This window comes from Procambarus clarkii, chromosome 51 (genome assembly GCF_040958095.1).
Source record: "Procambarus clarkii isolate CNS0578487 chromosome 51, FALCON_Pclarkii_2.0, whole genome shotgun sequence".
Taxonomy (NCBI): Eukaryota; Metazoa; Arthropoda; class Malacostraca; order Decapoda; family Cambaridae; genus Procambarus; species Procambarus clarkii.
In genome coordinates, this window is record NC_091200.1 from 3,865,505 (window position 1) to 3,883,078 (window position 17,574).

General features: G+C 39.6%; 1 protein-coding gene across 1 annotated transcript in view; it reads right to left on the reverse strand.

Annotated features, from left to right (window-relative positions):
- Positions 1-13,953, reverse strand: part of Zwilch (zwilch kinetochore protein) — a 32,051-nt gene extending 18,098 nt beyond the window's left edge. Inside the window, exons 1-7 of the mRNA XM_045768976.2 lie at positions 13,743-13,953; positions 12,731-12,872; positions 12,128-12,236; positions 10,764-10,911; positions 4,060-4,159; positions 3,257-3,403; positions 195-335 (exon numbers count right to left, since the gene is read on the reverse strand). Coding sequence (XP_045624932.1) covers positions 195-335; positions 3,257-3,403; positions 4,060-4,159; positions 10,764-10,911; positions 12,128-12,236; positions 12,731-12,872; positions 13,743-13,795 — 840 coding nt within the window. The 5' untranslated portion in view covers positions 13,796-13,953. The remainder of the gene's footprint in view (positions 1-194; positions 336-3,256; positions 3,404-4,059; positions 4,160-10,763; positions 10,912-12,127; positions 12,237-12,730; positions 12,873-13,742) is intronic.
- Positions 13,954-17,574: the final 3,621 nt, after the last annotated feature.

Below are 17,574 nucleotides of genomic sequence, written 5' to 3' on the forward strand. Positions count from 1 at the left end.
CCACTGGCTGAGGGGAACTACTGGGGACTGCCCAAAAAGCAAAACTTAATTACACTCAACATACTATATTGTCCTAACTATGGTGAACATGATTGAATCACACAAACTTGGAATTGAACTAAGCAAGCATACATGTAAATAACTAAAATAATTTAAAACAGTCTGATGAATAGTGGGGGACAGTAAATACTTACTGCTGTTGTATTTGCATATGGAGCAGGATTAGAGAGAATAGTGAGAGGCTTTTTCCAATTACATATCAGTCTCAAACTTGATCCTTTGTCATCCTCATCGCTGTTCAGCACATTGAAGACTGCTTCCACTGCACTTTCGACCTTAAGTTGTAAAGCATACAAAATAAATGAGTGCTTATGGATAAAGAATTTATTTTATCACACATTATCATTTACCTTATTTACCACACATGAGGTAGGAAGACATCTACCCAGAAAAACAAAGGTGAGCAAAATGGAATGAATAAAAACCAGCGTTGAATGCAATGAAACGCCATTTTCTGGGTAAGCCTCGGAGGCTCCCTGGAGCTATCGGGCTAATATGTGATATATTAGACCGGGGCATTATTCAATGGAGTTCAATCTACTGGGGACCATGAGCAAGAACCTGGCCCCCTAAGAGAGGTTGCAGGGAGCAATGGCACTGGAAAACCCCCGTGGTTAGGGTTTTTCCTTATCTGCCATCACCCGGGGTTAGGCATCCAGAAAGGTAGGCATAACAAAAACCCACATGGTAAGAAAAGTACAAAGAAAACTGAACAAAGGCAGACTGCCTCCAATCTCAAGTAAACAAGCAAACGTCACACGCCACTGCTGCGCTGCTCATCCGCACAGCCTTCCCCTCCCCGAGAGGAAGGCAGGAGTAGCTTCGGACCTCCCTAAGAGGGGGGAAGGGGTAGCTTCGGACCTTCCCAAGAAGGGGAGGGGGTAGCCTCGGACTTCCCTGCACTGGCTACCCAACACTCTAGTTAGAAGCTAAGCATCAAACAACGCGAAAAACCACCGACCAGAGGGAGGGTTGCCAGGGAGCCTCCGGGGCTCACCCAAAAAAAACGGCTTTTCATTACATTTAAAGCTGGTTTTCTGTAGGGAGCCCCCTTCGGCTCCCTGTAGCTACATAACCAAAGGTAAGGAAAAGAGGGACTTACCTGGGAGGCGGCCGCCACACTCTCCTCAACGCGAAGTCAAGACAACTGGCTGCAACCTGCGACCCAAAGCAACGCAGGAACGCCCAGGAGCAGGAACGTTAACCAAATAATGGGTGTCCAGGACTCTTTTCAACCTCATAAATCCCCACGCCCAAATATCATCCCAGGACATGCTGCTAAAGCAGCAAACTTCCTAATGTTTGCCGAGGTCTATCCTCAGCAAACAAACTGAGGTCTATCCTCGTGTCTAGCCAACACGAGGATAGACCTCAGGTTGGCTAGACTTAACCCTGCATATAACCTGGGAGACCCGAACCCTGGAACAGGAAATGAGGGAAACCGGATCAACCCAAAGTGCATCCCTAGCTACCAAAGATGAAGCACGCAGATAACGGCAAAGAACCGCAACCAGAAACAACACATGATGCACTGCCCAGCCTGACCAACCAAGCATCAATGACCCAAGGACCCCTCCGGAAAGCAGCTGTCTCATTCTTTGTCAGAAAAGAAGGAGAAGGCTGCAACCAAACAGACTGACCACCAGGACTGAAAGAGCAGAAACCCCTGTGCCGGAGAACATGAAGCTCACCGACCCGACCCTCAAAGGCCAATGCCAACAGAAATAGTCTTAAAAACATAATCTTGAACAGAAATGGTCACCACAAACCGAGGAGAGGAAAGATAAGGAGAGCACCCTGTCCAAGGACCAAGATGGCTCAGGCGGCACATGAGGAGACCGGAGGTGAAACAAAGCACGAGAAAGATTACGGAATGAGGCTGAAGTGACATCAGCCTCGAATGCAAGCTGGAGCGGCTCCACCAGCACCACACAATACGAGGCGACAGTATTAGGCATCAAATGATGGTTATAAAAAAGCCCAGATAGAAAGGACAAGACAAACCAGAACAAAAATAGAAGACAAGCTACAAAGAGAGAAAATGGCGGAAAGAACGCCAGGAAACTTCATACTGTTGCCAAGACGAAGCTCTCAGGTGGGACACCATCAATGAAGCCACTTGATCACCATACAATTGGTGGTAAACCCGTGTCAAAAAGACTAGATGTAAAGGGCGGAGAAGACTGAACCACCCGTGTACCAGACCAGGCCAACCTGCTGGAAGAGGCAGAGCAGCAGAAAACATCCTGAGTTCGCACTTCGAGCAAGCAGCGCCTGAAACAGCAAGGGGCCACGAGGACTACTCTCCCATGGTAGGACTCCAATTGAGCCAGAACCTGAAGCAACAGCTGGACCGGGGTAGGAAGGGGTACAAGAAACCCCACCTCGACCAGTCATGCTGAAAGGCATCCACCGCGACAGCCTCGCAGTCGGGAAAGGGCGCCACATAGATGGGGGAGACGCCAAAACCACGGCAACACGAAGAGATCCACATGTAGGAGTCTGTACATTCGGTAGAGTCAATGAAAGGAGTCGGTGTCAACCGTTCATTCCTTGGACAAGGAAATGAACCGAGACAGGCCATCCGCCAGGACTTCGGACACCACACGGAGAGCCAAATCCCAAGAAGCCAGCAGACGAGCTACTAGAAGCGACCAGCTCCAAAGAAGCAAGGACCGAAGAGAACCCCCACGGTTCAGGCAATAAACCACCGGAGAATAGTCCGAAAGGAGCCGAATGGTCGAACCCCATGCTCTATTTTTCTTCATAAGAGATTGAAGGGACTCCGATATGAAAGGTAAAATAAAAATAAAAAATCTTGTCACATTCATTCATTCTGGAACATTCAGTCTTGCTCAGAAATCAATTTTTCTGCATGCAGCCATGTGTGTTTGAATGCACACTAAACATTATTCCCTCACTATTGCATACTGTAAATCTAATATATTCTCCAGTATTATAAATCATTAATATTTTCTTACTACAGTGCATTTACGGAATGGTAATAAGAGCAAATTACAGTTTCTACAGAATTTTGTTTTTAGGTAGTACAGCAATCCATTAGGATTATTTTATTTCAAGAGAAAATTGGATTTTCTTCAGCTTATTTGAACTTCAGTGCCAAAAAAAGTGAAATTACCACAAAAACAAGAGTTTATTTGCATTAGTCATGTTTTATAAAAACAAAAAAGTTTACCCTCTTTGTTGGCCCAATTGCTGTGTGATGCAACTTCAAATGATCCAAGGATGGTAAATTTTCAAAGCCCTGATACGAGCCTGATGATGTAACTATTGAGCGAGACATTTTATCCTCAGAGCGCTGTAATCCAATGAAGAGTGTTCCCTGATGAAAGAGAATTTACTTAAAAAAAAAAATTACAGGTACAATATACCACTACTTCAATTCATAACCCAACCTACACCGATGAAAAGGGATAGAGATAATGATTTGGTCTATCCTAAACCCTCATCAAGTCATGTGTGCAGACCACATTGTCATCACTTTCCCTTCTTTTCATGTGTGTGGGGGTTTAGTTATTAATTTTCAGCATTTTACTGTGATTTATTCTCTCCTTTAATTCATATTTCATTGAGGTATGAAATATGATAAACTACAATCTTGATAAACTACAGGGTGTGTATACACAGCCGAAAATGATCATAAAACACAGTACTTCAAATCGTGCAGTGAACTGTTAGTCTGATGGCAATATGTAATGTAAACAGATTTCATCAAATCAGCAGCAAAATGACCTGAAGATCTTATCCAAATTTGTAACCTGTCAGGTAATACAGTACAGATTTGTATAACTAGGAAACCACCATGCTGTATGAGCTTTAATATTACACAGCTGTTATTCTGTAATTTTAAAGCTAAGTAGAATACAGTATAGCACTACTGTACTTGCAAAATTGTTATTGTACAGTATATATATATTTTAATTATTACTCGTTTAATTTAGTCAGACCTGAGAGTAAATCCAATTGTTAAATAATTACCCGAGCATCACTGCCATCACAAACGACCCATAGCGGTAAAAATTCCTTTATGTCATCTGACATCTTACTCAGAGCCAAATTGAACTTTGAAGCTATCAATCTGTTAAAAGAGAAAACAAGTTACATAATGATATTGTAAGTCGTAAGTTCAAAGAAATTAAAATTTCAAACTCGAAATGAAATGATGTGGTTCGTTTTCATTTAAATAGCTTTCTCTTGGCACAAATAACTTTTTAATAATGTGCTGTTATGTATTGTTACGTATTTGAAGTGCGGTTGAAGCAACATTAAGAAAAATCAAGTATACACTATTATTTCCATGACTTTTTTGTGCATTTACCAAGAAAATCTAGTTTTCACCCTTTCACATGGTGGATATTCCTCAGAACCTAGAATAAAAACCAAATGCAGAGACTTACAGAACATGGATATGACTAAGTGCCATCCACACTACTGCAAATTTTCACACCACAGCTTCCACCACCGGTGAAGAGATCACCTGTCAACAAGAGTCTGATGAAAGCTGGATACTAGGTCCAGACCAAGTTATGACACCCATAAACATCTTAAGTGGAGGATGAGTGTGCCATGGAACTCTACCTTCAACCCTAGTTCTGGCGAAGGTAAAATAATCCCTAATGAACAAAATTTGTCAAAATGCCTTCATCCAGTCATGGCCCAGCAGGTATATCATGGAGGTGAAGTTCAGGATGCTCAAAAGGTGCTTGAAGGCCTGACAGGAAAGCCATAGCACCAGTCCAAGACAGAAATATAACTGTAACAGGGCTACCCGAGGGAAATAAAGCGAGGCGATTCTGGTATCTCAGACCAGCCACAGCACACAACCTGAAATGGCACCAAATTGAACTTCTGCCAACTGGTCAAAAAGTCAAAGTAAGCCAACTGTGAAAGAACCAGATCTCTGACCATCATGATCATGAACCACAATAAAAACCAAAGCAATAGCCCCGCAGAACTAATGTTCCAAGGAAAGCCAGTACCACTTGGCACAAAGCATACAACATCCTTATATATTTATTTTATTTATAATAAATATATAGGGATGGACTCAGGTTGTAGACAATGGCATCAGATCAAAGAGTGAGGTTGCAAGTTGACCAGTGGTACAGTGCTGCCGGAGCTTGCCCGAGTTCGCCGGAGCGCCACTCCAGAACCTCTGCAAAAGGATGATGAAATGGGGAAATGGAAGAGAGGATGAGGGGAAGAGAGATGATGGCTTGTGGGTGATGGTTGATTATGGCAGCAAAATATTAGTATTACATCACTAATAAGTTAATAATGTTATGATATTTCTTCGTTTTTTTAAGGGATTCAATATTTAAAATTTTATATATTTAAAAAGTAAACAGGCTGAATTGTACTGTAACAAATCTGGAAACATAATACCTGATGCATGTGAACGCCTCCTGTCCATTTATGCGAGACAAACGGTATGCGACAAAGTTGCCAACCTATTGCTTTGGATACGAATATTCAGTGATAATGTTCATGGATTTAGCAGCAGTTCATTAGACAGGTATTCTTTATTCATACAATAGCATATTTTAGTATTAAATACTAGGTAGGTAAAACGACAAAACTGCTACACACCCCCTACGGTATACATAATTTAGTGCTTTTTGGTGTAGTTCTAGTGTTGTGTGATACACTTGAGTTGGAAAATGCTTCCGTGTTTCGGTGGCATTAGTAAGGTGGTGGCTAGTGTTCATGGATTTCTCTCTAATACAGAAGCATTTTTTTCTCACAAACTACCCCATCATGGCTTCTACACAAACATGTTGACTTCCTTCTTCCATAAACAAAATGAGGAATGTAAGAAGAATAACATACAGGAGACTGATAATGATATCAGTGAAAGTGGCAAAGTTGTGTTTCGACTGCCTCTAGTTCAAATTTTCAAACTGGATCCATGTGCAACTCAGAAAGTAATGGTGCTCTGAAGTCTAACTTGTATCCCTGTTTAGGTGTTTGGAACAAAGAAATGTGGGAGATAAAAAAGGAAACCTATCCATGGTTAGACTTCAGGGATGATAAACTTGGGTGTAAGGTGTGTGCAAACATAAGCAATGTAACCCTTTTCACTTCTAAGGGTTTAAGACTATCAAATGAGTGACAGATGTAACAAGTATATTATACACACAGAAATCACAATAGTGTGATGCATCAAATGAACAAATCCACAAGGGCCATGATGAGGGTTCGAACCAAGTACTGTATATATTTATCAAGTACTGTATACTATTATGGAGCAGATTGAAGTACATGCTTGAAGTCTCTCAGAAAAAAAATTGTTGATCATAATCTATCGAGAGCTAACACTGCTGCTTTACAGCGTTGAAAATGTAGCTAGTGAAGATGCTCTGGGAAAATTGTGTGATGCCATAAATGCTTTGCATCTAAATACAATTTGTTCAATTTTGCATTCTGCATATTATTTAGCTCAGAATGACAGGCATTTTGGCTTACTGGCACTACAAAAGCAAAATGGTGTTGACATTGGAACTTGGACTGCATTCCCACACTAGTGCCACAGAGATAATTAATCACATAACCATTAATATGAAAAAGAAAATTTGCCAGCATATCAAGCAGATAAATGGCAAAATTTATGTTCTCATTGATGTATCAACAAGCCTGAGCATTAAGGGGCCCGGTGACTGAGGAGTATTTTTCCAAATATGAAATAGTGAAAATTTGTAAAAAAAAAATATCCTGTTATTTGGCATCAGCATCGTGAAAATTTCCTCCCAATATGTTAAAAAATGGATTTTTTACAATTTTTTTTTAAATAAATGTGTGTACGCAACAGGCGGTAACCGGAACTTATTATAACGATAACACATCCTATTTACTGGTAATCAGGGATAAAGAGATGCAAGCACCTGTACGATGAACAAAGAAGAAAAGCAGTAGTAAGGAGGGTCCACAAAGTGGATATGCAGCTGGTGCCATCTGGAGGGCCAGATTTCACATATAATAATGAGTTAGTATGTTGTTATGCTGTTTTTTATTATGTATCATATAAATATGTTGCCCAATGGCAATATTTTTATGTTTCTGTACGAAAAGCTGACAACCCTTTTTTTTTTCCTCTTTTGTTTCTATGCAGATTTTGTTGTGACTTCTACATCTTGGAGAATGCATATCCGGCACTAAGCAAATGAAGTAGGAATGAAATTGGACAACATGTTAATCAGCCACAGGAGGCAGATGTTGTGACTTATTTTTGGGGGAACGATTTAGTTACAGATTCAAATTCTATTCTCATTGTCTCTTTAGGTTGTATTGATGAATGAGGACCAGATGAAGGCCTTATCATTTATATGTGGGCAATAAAGTTACTGGAATATGTATGTATGTTTTCCATAACCTATCCATATATTTTGTTTTTTGGGGGTTATTTTTTCTTGACTTCATTTGAACACACATTGACCTACAACTTTCACATATTTGAGTACAATTACCATGCAATCTTAATTAAAACTTACAAGATATGTAATAAATTCAAAGTACTATATACATTGTCGAGAACTTTAACTTCATTTTTCTGTATGAAACAGAATTTTCAATCTTGAGACCTGATAAAACATTAAGTTTCTGACCAATTGCCACCATTTTTACATATGTGCAAAGTTCTTAGTTCTAGGGTGTCTATTTTGTCGTTTAGTCATAAAGCCATAACATTTGGAGTTATTAATTTTTTGCGTATAAATTTGACACATATTTGGATGGCCACATTGAAAAAATGTTTTATAGTGCACTATACCCTCAAACAATATTTTGCCAAACAGAACATGAACATTTTATGCCATTCTGAGACTATAATGAATAAAATAATTGGTGACATTTTAATATTTTTATTACTAATTTGAAATTGTGATTTTATTTTTTATTTTATTTTATTTTTTTAACTTCTTTTTCTGTTCATGGTATGATGTTGATCCATTAGAAATGTTGGCGCATTTACCCTGAAGCATTTACCACAAAAAATTTTAGTGCATTTGAGGAAATTTCGGTGCACAAGCACTGGGGCCCCTTAAAGCAACTTTGATTGTGTACTTGAAATGTGAAAGTGATAGAAGTTAATCTCAATGTCATGTTCTTAGATCTAAATGAACTACGTGATCAGAGAGCAGCAACTATTGAGGCATCTATTGAGCTGTCTCAATTATCATAGGTTTGATGACTTATATTTGAAACAGAACCTTGTAGCATTTGTTAGTGATAGGCAAGTGTCATGCTTGGTGTCAAATCTGACATTGCAACAATTCTCAAGGAACATTACCCTTATTTAATAATCTGACACTATCTTAATCACAGATTAGAACTTGCAGTAAGTGATTCAGCGAGAGAAGGTCATGGAATTAATAATTTTCAAGCATTTATGGACAAATTGTAATCAGTTTAAAGTAGATCACCTCTAAATCAAAAGGAACTACTGTATCCGAATGTGCCTCTTGACTTGAACAACAGAATTGCAAAATAGGTCATGTTCTGAACACCAGGTGGGTAGCCAGTTCTTTTTGAACAGTTTCAGCAGTGTAGAAAAATTACAAAGCACTTTGTTTTTATTTTGAAAAAGCAGTGAAAGATGAAATGAGATTTGGAATGATAGAAAAACCTATTAAGGTCTGTTGAAAAAGCTAATTTCAGATCAGTTTCTATTGAATTTAGCAATAATATATAACATGTTGCATGAACTTGGTTTACTGTCAGAGTGTCTACAGAAATGCACTACTTTAAATGTGTATACAGACAAACTGATTCAACAGAGCACAAGGTCATTTCATGGACTAAAAGAGAAACCTGGCACTAGAACTTTAGAAGCTCAAAAGGCAATTGAAAAGGGAAAGTTTGGAGGAATTACCATAACAAGCAACAAGAAAATTGTCTCCATTAATTATAAAGTTTCTTACTAGTCTTGTGAACAATTTGCAGCATCACATGTTCACGACAACATCCATGAAAGGCTCTCAAACTTCTGAACCTCAAAATAAGTATAAATCACTGCTAAGTGAAATGTGTGTCCTTGAAAAAAAAAAAGACTACTGGCCTATGAAATATCACCTAATTACAGAGAAGCTGAAATATTATCTCTAAGAGGTTTAAGCTTTCTTCTTATTCTACACTAAACACCTTTAAAGACTATGTGGAGGATCATAGACACTGCATCCCCAAAGATTTACACCCATTACTGAGCTGTTTACAAATTATTCCTATTAGTACTGTGGAGTGTGAGAGGGGATTGAGTCACATGAACCTGATAACAACAACACACTCAAGTATTCTCATAAATCATGTATCAGCACTTATGTTTGTTCAACTACATGGACCTCTTTTATAGTTCAGTGAAATTCTGAGCCATGATACCTGGTTGATACCTGGTTGATACCTGGTTGATGGGGTTCTGGGAGTTCTACTCCCCAAGCCCGGCCCGAGGCCAGGCTTGACTTGTGAGAGTTTGGTCCACCAGGCTGTTGCTTGGAGCGGCCCGCAGGCCCACATACCCACCACAGCCCGGTTGGTCCGGCACTCCTTGGAGGAATATGCCATATGCCATATCATCGCTGCAGTACCACAGATCAGCAGATGACACCAGGACAAGAGTTGCTTCAGATTCCAGAAAACATCTCACACCTGACCTTTTGGAAACTATTGTGAAACATCTCACTGGTTGTATTTTGTGAGCATTAAGTGTTTTAACTTCTTAAATTTATAAATACATGATTGATGTTTTTCTTTATTTGTTTGATAATTATATTTTATGATAATTAGCGAGTACAAACACAAAATACTTAATCGTGTGACATATATAAACACAGGATAGGAAATGACAGGCTTTTGTCAGACCCACCAGAGCTCTAGCACCTATAAAATTGGCACTACACCCCTGGCTGTGACCTCGAGAGGCCACATCTGCACTCTGGTGACAGTCAAGCATATTACGGTCAGGGTATATACTCTGTGGCAACAATTGTTGGCCTTGTTTTCCTATGCATTCTGGTAACAGTTAACTCTGATTTTGGTTGGTCACCAATCCCCAAGTTTACCTCACTCTGCAAAGCAAGTTAGATTCTGGTCCTGGCTTTCAGAAGGCAAGAATAGGCTTCCGAGGTATGATATGATTAGTTAAAGCTTGGAAAAGTACTGAGAAGTTCTTCTCAGAAAAAGAGCATAGACAATGTAATATTTTGCAATAAAATTCTTTGGCTATGGAGTGACTACATACACAATATAGGCATAGAAACATAACCTTAACTATTATGTGCTCGACATTCATTTGAACTGTATTTGTTATGTAATCAGTCATGTTTTAAGTATATTTCTTTTATTATTGTTTGATATTTGTATAATTTTGTCATATTTCCCTTAGTTTTAAAGTTGCTATACACTTTATAATAAATATTTAGGACCATTTCATTTAAGTAGCCATGAGATTTGGGAGCAGCCATAAAATTTCACATGAAAGCAGATGCAATGAACAATGTATTGTTATGGGGGATTCTTATAGGACCAGAATGTTAAAATAGGGTGATTTTTTTACAAAACATATTTCAATGAAGCAAGGTTCCACTGTACTTTGTCTATTGTCTCCATTTACGAAGTAAAACAGTACCTTGGGCCAAACAAATAGCTGGTGAGCAAATAACCATTTGGTGACAAACCATACCAAAATAACTTACACAGCTTTTGTGCTACCAACTGGTGTGTAGGAAAGAGTATGTTTGTTTTTCTTGGAATGCAGCAGGGAAACTCCAAATGGTGAGAAGTCTGTCTCGTATCCATCTTGCATGAAGGAACACTTTAGAGGAGATCCAGTCACATCCAAATCTGACAGAGAACACAAGTGATTAGAAAATTTATCATAATGATCCACATAATTGAGCACAAGAATGTTAAAATTTAAGAATATTTAGTAAAAATGGATAGTGAATTTTAAAAACATTACCTGGCCATCTACTTAATATGTATTTTCACCTACCACAAGGACTACAACTCGGCATGAAAATGGATGTGATCATAATCAATGTAGTTAAAAGTGCAACATTCTATTCACATAATTGAAAAAAATTTCCCTACAAGCTGGTTTAATATCTTTGGATATACAAAAAAACAAAAAATTATTCATAGCTATCAACACAAATTGCAAACTAACAGTTTTGACTGAAATGAGCAGGCAAACCGCTGTAAAGGGTACAACAAACTGATAAGTGCATGACTTAATTTATTAAATTTCACAAAAAGTTACAGCAATTTGTAACTAATAATAATTCATTGTTGGGACAGGAAGCCAGAGTGTATTCATACACGTTTGGCTTTTTATCAATCTTCTCCCTTCCCCCTCCCCAAGGCTGAATTACTGACCCCACCCAGGATGCAACCCAACAACAAGCTGACTAACTCCTGCGTATCTACTCACTGCTAGGTGAACCCCTTTCATTAGGTGAAAGGAAATGTGCCAAGCCATTTCTGTCCAGCCCGAGATTCGAACCCGAAATTCTCATTTGTGCTTCGAGAATGATTCCAACTGAACTACCGGGACCCTTCAATGTTATCACACCAATAACCAATTGATTCAGATTTGGACTGTATAAATTATTTACAGTGCACAAGAAGTGGTAGGGAATAAGGCTAGGTGGAATTGGTTTTTTACGCATGAATGTTTGACAGTTTCATGTAACTCACTGGAAGCACTTTACATCTGGTTGCATGTAGTGGGAGTCCTACTATGGATATATTGCTGGAGTAGGGAGGTTACATGTGATACTGAAGTTTGTAGTGTAGAAGACATGATGAATGGTAGGGATAATTTTTTTATATTTTTATCTTCCTTTTCTATTTTATATCCTATTTCTTCTAGGTTTAGACTTTTCCATGCAAAAAGAGTGGGAAACGGTAATGATAATGATTAAATAATTGCTTCTAAAAGCTAATCTACTTCAGAACACAAAAGATGAAATAAGTGCAGAAGGCCTGAAGACGTAAGGTCAACTGAACAGTGCAATAAAATGCATATCCAAAAGTTTGTTTAAAAAATATCACTAACCATAGCTGCAAATTCTAACTTTAGCAGGAGTACTGCCCATGGCATTAACAGGAGTAACAGTCTGTAGAGTACTGTCATTAGAGCCGGAGCGCAAGAGCCTTTTATTGTGCTGTGGAGTAAACAAAATTTAATTGAGTACACTGAGAAGCTCTATCCATCCCTAGCTGTATCAAGCATAAACAAGTAATCATGTAGTATTTAAATTTTAATGGCTGCATTCCCGGAATACTATATATTTACACCATATAAAATAATGTGAAGAATTTTAGAGGGAAATTAAAATTCATTCCAGAACATATTTGTTGTGTATGATGATACTTGTTAACAGTAAATGAAACTGGATTCAGCCTCTAGCTTGGCATTAAATTAGGATTCATGACCCACTTGCAAAAAGGCTGTTAGTAAACCAGACAGTTGTGCCATTCAAACAAATGAATCTGTACATTTCATACATCGCCATTGCCCCCATAAGGCGAGTAATACAAAAGGTTACATTTTTGTTTAAATAAAAAACAATAAAAATATCACTCCCATTCATACAATCATTCACAATAACATGTGTCATGGATACACGATACGTGAGAATTGAAAGCTGAATGTTACCTGTGATAAGCGCTGGATAAGAATAATTTCTGGACAGTTCTTGTTGGTGGGTAGAAGTACGGCAGGACAGGCCTCACGACTCACAACGAGTTTTTCCTCATCAACAACCACATGTTCACCACAATCACTCTTCAGCAACAGCCTGCAGAAGTAACCAATAATAATTAAATAAAGATACTGTATCTCTTAAGTTGTTAAACCAAAACCTTTCTTGGAATACAGGATTATCTTACACACAGCAAATTTTAATACATAACTAAAGAGGAGTACAGTACTACAGTAGCTTTATTCAAAGCTGGCGTTCAAATCCTGGCGTTCCGCGAGCACTATGTCATGGGTTCGTATCCTGGCCGGGGAGGATTTACTGGGCGCAAATCCTTAACTGTAGCCTCTGTTTAACGCAACAGTAAAATGTGTACTTGGATGAAAAAACGATTCTCCGCGGCAGGGGATCGTATTCCAGGGACCTGCCCGAAACGCTACGCGTACTAGCGGCTATACAAGAATGGAGCAACTCTTGTATATATCTCAAAAAAAAAAAAAAAGCCAAAGCACAGCTCCACATTTCCTCAACAGTTTATTATTGTTATGGTCATGAATGTGTAAATTGGAAAAGCCTGTAGAAACTAAATTCTTTCACATGGAACTGACAGATGCTCACAAGCACCAATGTAGTTCAGAGCCTTTCAAATAGAGATCAGAACTTTTCAAATAAAGATTACATGAACAATGAATACTTAAATTCCAGTACTTGAAATACTTTTGTACAGTATCTTTTATAATGCTTCATTAAATAACTCTATAAATAACATTTATCTATTATTTTTCCCAGTATTGTAACCCTCTAAAAAGCGTTGAAGGTCAAAATAGTCATTACATCAAAACGGTTTAGGTATAAGGGTTAAATTTGTTATAGCTATGGGCTAGAAGGGCAATACCGTGGCAGATTTGAATTAATTATTTCACTAGTTTCAAGACACTTGTTGTATATGGCAAGTTCTTCTTACCCTACCTTTTCAATAGTGCCTGTATCTCATCATGCTGCACCTCATATGTGTCTTCCATAGTGCCTAATAATCGAGCAGAAGCCAGAAAAACCGAGAGATGATTTTGGTCCTTGATTTCCCGCTAAATAAGTTTTGTGTAGTATTTTATTTTGGTGTGTAAACTACTAAGACGGTAAAGTAGAGGCGCCGCCGCCACACGTCACGCCCGCCACACACTACAATTTCACAAATAGATGGCGCTAACAAATATTTTGAATTGTATAATATAATTCATTGTGCCGGGGACAGGAAGCCAGATTATACATTCGGTGCATATTATGCTTATATTGAGGTCCCCCCCACCACCACTGACCCTCCCCAGGATGTAACTCCATAACAAGCTGACCAACTCCTATTTATTTTATTTATTTATTTGTATATATATACAAGAAGTTACATTAGGTTTATGAGCGTGCATAGCATAATGTGTTTACATTCTTGTAAAGCCACTAGTATGCACAGCGTTTCGGGCAGGAATGTACATATTAACTGCTAAGTGGACAGGGGCATGAGGTGAAAGGATACTAGTCACTTGGTACAGAAAACATATTTTTACCATTTTGGACACAAAATTTGTACGTTTTGTATTCAGGTATTTATATTTATTTTTATTTAATTTATATATACAAAAGCACTTGTAAAAAAAATACAAAAATAATAAACATGGCTTGACCAGACCACACACTAGAAGGTGAAGGGACGATGACGTTTCGGTCCGTCTTGGACCATTCTCACAATCGACTTGAGAATGGTCCAAGACGGACCGAAACGTCATCGTCCCTTCACCTTCTAGTGTGTGGTGCAGCCATGTTTATGCAGGCGATGAGTCACAATAATGTGGCTAAATTATGTTGACCAGACCACACACTAGAAGGTGAAGGGACGATGACGTTTCGGTCCGTCTTGGACCATTCTCACAATCGACTTGAGAATGGTCCAAGACGGACCGAAACGTCATCGTCCCTTCACCTTCTAGTGTGTGGTCTGGTCAACATAATTTAGCCACATTATTGTGACTCATCGCCTGCATAAACATGGCTTCTCCATCTATCTGCCATTATATGTCTTCCGAAGGGGTTGTGAATGGGCCCAACTTGGTGCAAATCTTCCAAAGATTACGGAGGGCAGACTCTGTAATGTCTAGTTTTGGAGTAGTATTGTCATGGTAGATTCTGTCTAACATTAAGTTGATGGTGGGGTCTTTTCAATATCTACTGATGTAAACCTGACCAACTATAAACTGTGCCAACAAAATTATTCGCAGGGCGAAAACATATCTGAGTTCAGAGACAATTCTATAACAAATGTTCAAGAGATGTGTAAATATTTTATTCAAAATGATCTGCTGCTAGAAATCTTAGCCAAATATCCCCAGTTTGCTATATCCTAACTGATATAGCTTGGGAAACAGAGCTCAGAGGAAAGACGGCTCAAGACATGATGGGCTACATCACACAGAAGTGTAAGAAGGCAGCAGACAAGTTCTTCCCAGTCCAAAAGGAAAAAAAATGAAAGGCAGATGAGAAACCCATGGTTTAATTAGAAATGTAAGACAGCAAAGCAACCAAGTAAAAGGGCGCGGAGAACACTAGAGAGCAGAGAAAGATACCAGAGAGCAAGGAATGAATACGTCAGGGTGAGAAGAGAGGTAGAGAGGGAATATGAAAATGACATAGCAAGCAAGGCAAAGACTCAATCCAAACTGCTGCATAGCCGCAGCAGGAGGAAAACAACAGTGAAGGAACAGGTAATGAAACTGAGGGTAGGGGCAGAAAGATTCACTACAAACGACAAGGAAGTGTGCTAGGAACTCAATAAGAAATTCCGGGAGGTCTTCATCTCAGAGCAAGGAGAAGTCCCAGAGATAAGAGAGGGAATATCAAACCAGACACCACTAGAGGAGTTTGTGATTACCAGTGGGGAGGTGAGGAAGCATCTGCTAGATTTGGATGTGACAAAGGCTATCGGCCCGGATGGAATCTCACCATGGATTCTAAAGGAAGGAGCAGAAGCTCTGTGCCTGCCACTCTCCATGGTGTACAACAAATCACTGGTAACAGGTGAACTGCCAAAAATTTGGAAGATGGTCAATGTAGTCCCAATATACAAGAATGGTGATAGGCAGGAGGCACTGAACTACAGGCCAGTGTCCGTAACTTGCATTCCATGCAAGATGATGGAGAAGATTGTGCGAAAAAACTAGTAGAATATCTAGAGCGGAAGAACTTTGTAACACTTTTTAAATAATTAACACTTCATTTTTGGGTAGATTAATGTTAAAGCAGAATGTCATAAGCAGGGCTGGTGTGTTGAACTAAGATGATTTATTAAGTGGATGAAACCTTTAGCTGATCCCTTCCTGTGATTGGCTGTTGTTGTGAATGTCAACAAAGAGTTTCTACCAATGATATGACAGCATGGAAATTCTTACTTCAGCACAACAACCTACCTTATGGGTTGCTGTTCGGCTATTGATAGATCAATGTTGAAGAAATAGATGGCGCAAGCTGTATTTTGTAGGGTGGTCTGTTAATAGTCTAATTTGGTGTCAAGAGATGGCATAAGTTGTATCTTATGGCTACGCTTTGATAAATTCATCAGCTCTATCATGCATTCGGAGGCCAACATGAGATGGAATCCACATGAAATGGACTCTGTTACCATCATTAATAATTTTGTTGTATTTGTGTCTAGCTTCAGGCACGAGCATGTTACAGTTACGTCTTAAAGAGTTGAGAGCAATAAGGATGATAAAGAGTCGCTTACAATTAATGTATCAAGTTTGGAGACTTGTACACATTTCAGTTTAAGAAGCAAGGCAAATAGTTCGGTCTGAATGGTAGAGACCCAGTTGTTTAGACGGACTTCCCACTCAAAATATAAGCCCAGTTGCCCATTGTCAGGACAACTGCACTTCCAGCTGCACTCGTGGGGTGGTGTGGAACCATCAGTGTATATGATTTGAAAGAGAGAATGCTCCGTGGACAGAACATCAATATGGCTTAAGACGTTGAGCTTTGCCTCAAGACGAAGCTTGGACTGATCTCTAATTTGCTTCTTGGGTGAAAAGGGAGGGATTAAAATTGGAAAGGGTATAATCTCCCATGGTGCAGAAAAGTACCGTTGAATATGAATATACAGCTGAATATGGAAGGGGATGGGGGGAGGGTGGCAGTCATTGCTTACAAGGTCTCTCGTGCACGTGAGCAACTCTGCAATATCGTTGGTGGAGTTTTTCTCTGTTGGGGCTGCTCTTGCAGCCGCTTCGTCTCCTGCAGTGACTGTGACAAACCCATTAATAATACAAATAATGGGTTTGTTCCCATCAAGCGTAGGTTAGACATATGAGTGAGTTTGGGTGGATAGGAGCTGCCTCGTATGGGTCAATAGGCCTCCTGCAGTTACCTTCATTGTTATGTTCTTATGTTATGACTGTTGCCACCGTTCATGAAGGGCAGCCGCTGCGTCTCCTGCTGTGACTGCTGCTGGTGTTGCTGCCACCGTTCATGAAGGGCAGCCGCTGCGTCTCCTGCTGTGACTGCTGCTGGTGTTGCTGCCACCGTTCATGAAGGGCAGCCGCTGCGTCTCCTGCTGTGACTGCTGCTGGTGTTGCTGCCACCGTTCATGAAGGGCAGCCGCTCCGTCTCCTGCTGTGACTGCTGCTGGTGTTGCTGCCACCGTTCATGAAGGGCAGCCGCTGCGTCTCCTGCTGTGACTGCTGCTGGTGTTGCTCCACCGTTCATGAAGGGCAGCCGCTGCGTCTCCTGCTGTGACTGCTGCTGGTGTTGCTGCCACCGT